The 8,404-nt window shown below is 42.7% G+C and overlaps 1 protein-coding gene across 1 annotated transcript in view; it reads left to right on the forward strand.

The window, feature by feature from the left end:
* Nucleotides 1-1,902, forward strand: part of FLT3 (fms related receptor tyrosine kinase 3) — a 67,596-nt gene extending 65,694 nt beyond the window's left edge. Inside the window, exon 24 of the mRNA XM_057707216.1 lies at nt 1,377-1,902. Coding sequence (XP_057563199.1) covers nt 1,377-1,499 — 123 coding nt within the window. The 3' untranslated portion in view covers nt 1,500-1,902. The remainder of the gene's footprint in view (nt 1-1,376) is intronic.
* The last annotated feature ends 6,502 nt before the right edge of the window (nt 1,903-8,404 follow it).

Raw genomic sequence — 8,404 nt, forward strand, 5'->3', positions numbered from 1 at the left:
AAAAGACAAAATGGCAAGGATCAATAAGCTAATTTAAGAAAGAGAATTTCAAAAGTGGGTATGAACCATCTCCCACATCTGGGACCCTGAAGCCCTGGTAAGGCTCTGGAGAAGAGCGTTCCCACACCCAGGGGACAGGAGTAGGAATAAGTAGACCTTTCTGTGGGGCAGCCAGGGGATGTGATTTACAGTTCAAAAGTGCATCCTCTCTGATCCAGCAATTCTACAGCCCTCATTTATCCCAGAGACAGACAAGGTCATGTGTGCACTATTCAGTTGATACAACTAGCCCATCAGAAGGTTATCTATGGTACATCAGTACTGTGGAGCCCTAGGCTGCCATGAAACAGATGAGAAGTGCCCATGTGGAGTAAATAGTGAAAAGATGTAACACATGTAACATATGAACAACATAGCAGTAATTCAAAACAAGGTTCTACAACAGAACCTACAGCCCCAGCCTCCGACACAGAACTGTATGTGAATAGCAAGCTGGCTATAATGGTGATTTGGGCTTTTTTTCTATATATCTTTTTATATTGCTTAGTTTATCTATATAAATGTGTATTAACTTTATGATGAGACAGAACAGTAGAGCTGTTTTCATTTTGTACAAATATTTTAAAGTCACTAAATTCCCAAGTGAAAACCCAAGAAATCAGTTCTCTGTATTTACTGCATAAGGAACAGATCTTTTTGTGGCCTTTCTCTTTGTTTTTTAAAATTTATTTTATTGAAGTATAGTTGATTTACAATGTTGGGTTAATTTCTGCTGTATAGCAAAGTGATTCAGGTACCCATATATATACATTCTTTTCCATTATAGTTTATCACAGGATACTGAATATAGTTCCCTGTGCTCTACAGTAGGACCTTGTTGTTTATCCATTCCCTATATAAATGGCCTTTCTCTTTTTTTTTTTAAGCTTTTCTTTTTGGCTGTGCTAGGTCTTTGCTGCGCCATGCGGGCTTCTATTGTTGTGGCGCGACAGCTTAGCTGCCCTGCAGCATGTGGGATCTTAGTTCCCCTACCAGGGATCGAATCCCTGTCCCCTGCCTTGGAAGGCAGATTTTTAACTGCTGGACCACCAGGGAGGCCCCTGGCCTTTCTCTTTTATGGTTTTTCTGCATGGGCTCAGGATATCTAGGTTGAGATTTTATATCTAAGAGAAGAAACAATCATGAAGTAATATGTTTGACTATGACTTGATTTCTCCAATAATAAAAGGATGAAATTTTGTTTGTCAATTAATATGTAGAATATCCTCTAAGATCTATGCATAATAAAAAGTAAAGTAACAATTTGCAATGTAGGCACGTGACGTGTAGGTCTTAATAAGATGGTAATCAGTGTCCTGTCTCTTTCCCACCTGCAGATGTATCAGAACATGGATGGCCGTGTTTCAGAACGTCCTTCTGTTTACCAAAACAGGCGACCATACAGTAGAGAGGTGGATTCAGGGCTACCCTCTCCACAGGCTCACGCTGAAGATTCATAGAGAAACAATTTAGTCTTTAAGGACCTCATCCCCTGCCTACCTTAAACAGGCTGTAGATTACCAACACAAGATTAATTTCATCACTAAATGAAAATATATTCTCAATTGCTGCTTTGCTGGACTTTTCTCTAGAAGCTCTCTGTATTTACTCTTGTTTCCAAAGGGACTTTTGTAAAATCCAGTCATCCTTTGCACAAGGCAAGAAGAGCTGATAATTAACTTTATTGGAGCATCTACCTACATCTAAAGGCCTTCCCAGGCTGGCTTGAGTGAAAATTGTATACCTGAAGTATAGTATATTCTTGTAAATACATAAGACAAAAGCATTTTGCTAAGGAGAGGCTAATATGATTTTTTAAATCTATGTTTTAAAATAATATGTAACTTTTTCAGCTATTTAGTGATATATTTTATGAATGGAAATAAAATTTCTACTATAGAAATGTTCGTTATTGAAGTGTTTACATGGTAGGTTTAGGGTGAGACCTTACTGGAGTCATGAACCCACTGAAACCATGTGAGATGCTTTGTTCCTGTGTGTTTTTTTTTTTCCTGCAGAGAAGGCTGATTCCTTCAACAGATTTTTGAAAGGCTCCAGGACTCCTGCCTGCAGGCTGGGTAAAGAACAGCTGAAGTTCACGAGCTTCACAAAAAAAAGGTGTCCTACACGGTGTAGACTTCCAGAGCCTACTTTCTTTAAAAAACAACAACAACAAAAAACAGGGCTAAGATTCACTCATAATATTACATGGAGCTGTGAATACACAGTCACCACTCTTTTATTTATTTTCATGTGATGACATCTGAAGTTTTTAGGGGTTGGGTGGGGTAATGGGTTCACAGGCATTCCTCGCACAATATTATCCTTACTAACATAACTTGTGTGTACCAAATACGATATTTAAAAGGCCATATTTTCTTAGGAAGGATGGCATTTATTTCATTTTTAAAATTTATTTTATTGATGTATAGTTGATTTATAATGTGTTAATCTCTGCTGTACAGCAAAGTGATTCAGTTATATATGTATGCACTCTTTTTTATATTCTTTTCGATTATCGTTTATCACAGGATATTGAACATATCAATAGTTCCCTGTGCTCTACAGGAGGACCTAGTTATTTATCCATTCTCTACATAATAGTTTGCATCTGTTAATCCCAAACTCCCACTCCAAGGAAGGATGGCATTTAAAACCTTAGGGGTTTGGGGGGAGGGGATGCAGAAGGAAGGATTGAGAGGTTGGGGTTAGCAGATGCAAACTATTACATACAGAATGGATAAACAACAAGGTCCTACTGTAGAGCACAGGAAACAATATTCAATATCCTGCGATAAACCGTAATGGAAAAGAATATGAAAAAGAATGTATATATATGTAAGGCTCAGTCACTTTGCTGTGCAGCAGAAATTAACACAATATTGTAAATCAACTATACTTCAATAAAATTTACAAAAATAAATAAAAACCTCTTAAGGGAAAATGAGAGTCTTTTAAACCCAACTTTTATCACAAATTCAGTTTTAGTTTGGGTCAAGTGGTGTCCCTGGTATAACCACACACTGCTTACTGTGCTTGTAAGTTGTGTATCAGAACACAGCTTACAAGCACTAATTTTAGAGAAGCGTTGGTGCTACCTGGACCCTGTAGGAATCTTGCCAGTAGGTGGCGCCCTGGGACTACTGTTTTCATGACCGCAGCCTGCCTCCAGGACTCAGCCCCCCACTGGACAGACAGCTTTTCAAAAGCAGAATTACAGAAACGGCTAATCAGTTGATTCCAAGGAAAAATAACTCTCTGTGCAGGTAACTTCAGTTCATGTATCCACCGACTGTGGGAATGAGGGTGCCTTCTACATGCGTGACTTACACATTCCCGACAGTAAAGGAGCAGATTCTATCCTGGGATCAGGTATTTACCACTCTCTTCTACACCATGCGTTCATCCGCACAGGCGAGGGACTTCTGAGCTTATTTTTCTTGGAGCACCTTCTCTGCTTAATGTTGTCTGAGCCTGGACTGGCTTCCTGTACTGAAAACAAAGACTCTGTTTCCCAGGGATTTCCAGGAGTAAGAAGAACACTCCGAGGGGCTGGCCTGCAGCGGGAGATACCTGGATGACCTCTTATCACAGCTGCAGCCCTTCTTCTCCCGCCACTTCTGTCCCTTCCTGATCTTGCTTCTCTCTCCTCAGCTCTTCACGAAGGACCTTCTCAGTAACAGATTTGTCTGAACTTGCCTGCCACGCCCACCATCGTTTTTGTCCAAAAAAAATGACGTATCAGAATCCGCATTTGCTACTTTCTGTTCTGCAATCACCATCAGCCACAGGAAAAAAAGGAGGGGTGGCTATCACCTAAAAAACCACATCTTTTTAGCTCCTAGAGACCCAACATGTATTAAATTCCAAATTACTGTAAAGAGGCAGAAAAGTCTGATGATTTTTGTGTGTGGTGAAATATACATAATATAAAAGTTACCACTTTAGCCACTTTCTAAATTGATGTATAGTTGATTTACAATGTGTGAGTTTCAGGTGTACAGCAGAGTGATTCAGTGTATATATATTCTTTTTCAGATTCTTTTCCATTATACTTTGTTACAAGATATTGAATATAGTTCCCTGTGCTATAAGTAGGCCTTTGGTATCTATTTTCTGTACAGTAGTGTGTATATTTTAGCCAGTTTTCAGGGTACAGGTCGGTGGCATTAAGCACCTTCACATTGCTGTGCAACCATCACCACCATCCACCCCGAGACGTTTTCATCTTCCCGGACTGAAACTTCCCCATTAGATGCTAACTCCCTATTCCCTCCCCCCGCCCCACCCCCAGCGCCTGGCAGCCCATTGACTTGCTGCTTCCCTGAATCTGGCTGCTCTCAGTACTTCACACAAGAGGAATCATGCAAGATCTGTCTTTCTGCAACGTAATGCCCTCAAGGTTCATTTCGATGAATTCTTCATGTTACATCGATTTGTTGATAACACACCATGTTCCAGAGCTGTGCTGAAGGCACATGGATTTTCTCATTTAACAAATTGTGAGGTTGGAGCTCTTCCTGTGGCAGTTTAACGGCGAGACCGAGACTCAAGCCTAAGAAGGTTAAGTCACTTACTTAGATCCGTGGAGATGCTAAGGGCAGGCTGCCCCGTCACCCACACCTGCCGCCTCCTCACAGCCTCACCGTCCACTGCGGCCTCTGGGCTCCTTCTGCCAGGACTTCATCTTGCTTTGGCTCAGTCCTCAGCCAATGAAAGGAGTCTGGTAACAGTAAGATCACTTGAGTTCCAACTCCCATTGCCACAGATTAAAAATGCATGTGTGGGGGGAACTTCCCTGGTGGCGCAGTGGTTAAGAATCCGGCTGCCAATGCAGGGGACATGGGTTTGACCCTGCTCCAGAAAGATCCCACATGCCGAGGAGCAATGAAGCCCGTGTGCCACAACTTCTGAGCCCATGTGCCACAACTACTGAAGCCCTCATGCCTAGAGCAACAGGAGCCTCACAGTGAGGAGCCCGTGCACCACAATGAAAAGTAGCCCCCGCTTGCCTCAGCTATAGAAAGCCCTTGTGCAGCAACGAAGACCCAACACAGCCAATAAATAAATGAATTAATTAATTAACTTTAAAAAATGCACATGTGGGAAAGCAATTTGCCTATCTGGTGTCTTATTGAGAAAACTTCTGCATAAGCTCTGCTCATAAAAACTCAGGGGCCATCACTGAAGGGAGCAGAAGCTTGAAATGTTTCAACTGAAAAATGAAATAAAAATTTGCGTCTAAAGATTTTCTCTACGTACTGCTAAAATCACCTTAAAAGAAAAATTATAATAAAGTCTGATTTAATATATTCCGCAGCCAAAACATAAGAATCATAGCTTGTATGCTTAAACACAAATTATGAGGCTACAACTCCATATCAATTAACTTAAGAAAATTACACCTTTATAGGGAACTCTACTCAATACTCTGTAATGACCTATGTAGGAAGAGAATCTATCAATAAAAAAGAGTGGATATATGTATATGTATAACTGATTCATTTTGCTGTACAGCAGAAACTAACACAACATTGTAAATCAACTATACGCCAATAAATATTAATGGAAAAAAAAAGTTCCCAGTAACGATTACTTCTGGAAATCTCTGTAAGTGTAGGTTATCATTTCTTATCTTGTTATCTTTGAATTTTAAATATATTTGCTATCTTTTAAAAAAAGAAAACAATAGCTTTATTGATACATAGCTCATATATCGTACAATTCACTATTTATAGTGTACAATTCAATAACAACGTTCTGCTTGAATGAAAACTGCCTGACCTCTGACCACCTTACATTTCTTTGATTGATTTCATTGGGGAGAGTCAAACAGGAGTAACTGAGCTCCAGAGTGCTTCAGGGGTTCCAGATTAGGAATTTGGTTGGTTTTTTGCGGATGCTGTTTCTATATCCAGGACTATTTAAAACCTTACCCATTTGCATCTTAAAGGTGCCTCTGTTAGGAGTAGGCTATTTGGAGTTCCTACTGGTATGCAATATACAACACAGAATCAAAGGAGGTTAGGCTCCTGGTCTCTGCCCAACACACCGTCCTGTCGGCGTGGCGAGGCCTTCCCACCGTGGTATCAGCATTTCCAGGAGCGGAGGAGTTTCCACCTGCAAATTCAGATGTCTCTCTCTCCTGCAGCTCGCAGAGGAACCAAGGACCGTCAGGCTCCAGGCCCTCAGATGGGTGGGTGGGGGGACCCCATGGCGTGCAGAGTAAGAGGAGGAGGTAGTAAGGGTGGCGTGAAGGGGGAGGGGGAAGAAGAGCAGTGCGGCCGGGACCCCTTCTGCCTCTGTCCCCGCCCATCCGCCCTTGGAGAGCCCGGGAGCGGGAGGGAGGCTGGGGGAGGCGCTGGGCAGACCTCGCCTTCTCTTGCCCACGGTCCACGCTGGAATGAACCGAGGCCAGGGCGCCCAGAGAGGGAGAAGGGGAAGAAATGGACATTGGCTGTTACCTGGGTCTGTGGGGAAACCTGCAGAGATAGGAAAGGGCTGTGTTGACTCTGGTGGCAGAAGGGAGAACAGAGAACATTCTGTGGCTGGTCCGTTGCAGAGATTGTGCACAGACAATATTATGTTAGCCGACACCTCTGCGGTGCTATGTAACAGGAGCACTTTGGTACAGTAGTTCACGTCATCTTCACAAAAATCCCATGAGGTCACTACTCTTATTATGCCCATTTTACAGACAAAGAAACTGAGGTAGAGGAAAGTTCAGTTACTTGACACGTGCCAGCTGGTAGGTGGCAGAACCTGGATCAGTGCTCTCCCAGGTCCATGCCCCCCACACCGGGCTCTTTGCCAGAAACTGCACACACACTACAGGATCCAGTGTGTTTTCACATACCTGTGTGAGGTATACGACATGCAAGTGTTAATCTTATATCTATACCTTTTTTCATATTTGAAGACATGGCCTATCGTGGTGGTGCTTCTGGCACCGGATTTACCCCCTTTGAAAAGCAAATTTCATCAACTTCTTTTCAGTCATGACTCTTTGGCCCAGGCAGTCAGGGTGAGACCTGGGCTGGGAAATGTCACAGGGTGAGGACAAAAATCTGTGGCTGCTGGTAGATTGTTACCTGCCTCTCACAGACCGTGGGGGCCAGTGTGACTAATTAATGAATGCTACTGTGATTGCCCTCTCATTAAATTTTGATTCAGATGAAAGCCAATGTGGAGTTAGTGTGACTTTTGGAAATATGTTTGCATTTTCAGTTCCACAGGGAAATAACAGCAATATCTTTATATTTTAAAATTCTGACCCCTCCGTTTCTTTGCCTTTATCTTCCACAGTACTTTTTTAATTTTATTTTTTTAATTGAAGTATAGTTGATTTACAATGTGCCAATTTCCGCTGTACAGCAAAGTGACTCGGTTATACACATATAGACGTTCCCTTTTTTAAAATATTCTTTCCTGCTGTGGTGTATCACAGGATACTGAGTAGAGTTCCCTGTGCTCTACAGTAGGACCTTGCTGTTTATCCCTCCTGTATACAATAAAACCTGCTAATCCCAAACGCCCAGTCCTCCCCTCCCCCACCCTCCTCCCCCTTGGTAACCACAAATATCTATACTCCCTATGTCTTCTTCCACGGTATTTTTGGTTTGAGTACACATAAAAGATATCAGGGTGAGAAATGTAATCTATGTGGTCATCTGGTCAACCCATTCACCCCATGGTTACCTCGTCTCCTGTGGTCTAGGTTCTCGGCACCCAGGACACAAGCAAACCAGACACACCGCCTCCAGGCTCATGGAATTCGCTGTGGCTGAGAGGTGATATGAAAACAAATGCAGTAAGCAAGGCAATTTCAGACGGGGATAGGTACATTTGGGAAGAAAATAACACATCATGGTGTCTGAGTGACAATGACAATGGGGCAGAATGATTCCTTAGACCCTGCATCTTGTTGAGTGAGCATTTATTTAGGTACTTGTTGTGTGAAGCATTTGAAATACAGAGCAAGAGTGAAACACACTCCCTGTTCGCCACAGCAGCAGCAACGAGACAGGACATCGAATTTCAAGCGGGTGGACTTGTGACCTGCCGGAGTCACCAGGGAACACTTCCCCGGGATAACACTGACATGAAGACGTGAATAGCCCCCGAAGTCTATCTGGCTTGAATGCTGAGAGTGAATATGGCCCCTGCTGGCTTAGATGGTGGGCAGAGGTTGGTGGGACACACGTAACCCTCCGCAAGATCTCTGCGCCCGGATGAGAGCTTAAGCCTGTGTTTGTTGATTGCACAAGTACTCTGAATGGCTTCTCCCAGAGGCATTTAAAACATGCCAAGCTTGTGTTGCATAAAAAACAAGCCTGTGCATTCAGCAAATATAACCCGGCGAGCA

The sequence above is a fragment of the Hippopotamus amphibius genome, chromosome 14 (genome assembly GCF_030028045.1).
Source record: "Hippopotamus amphibius kiboko isolate mHipAmp2 chromosome 14, mHipAmp2.hap2, whole genome shotgun sequence".
In the NCBI taxonomy this organism is placed as follows: Eukaryota; Metazoa; Chordata; class Mammalia; order Artiodactyla; family Hippopotamidae; genus Hippopotamus; species Hippopotamus amphibius.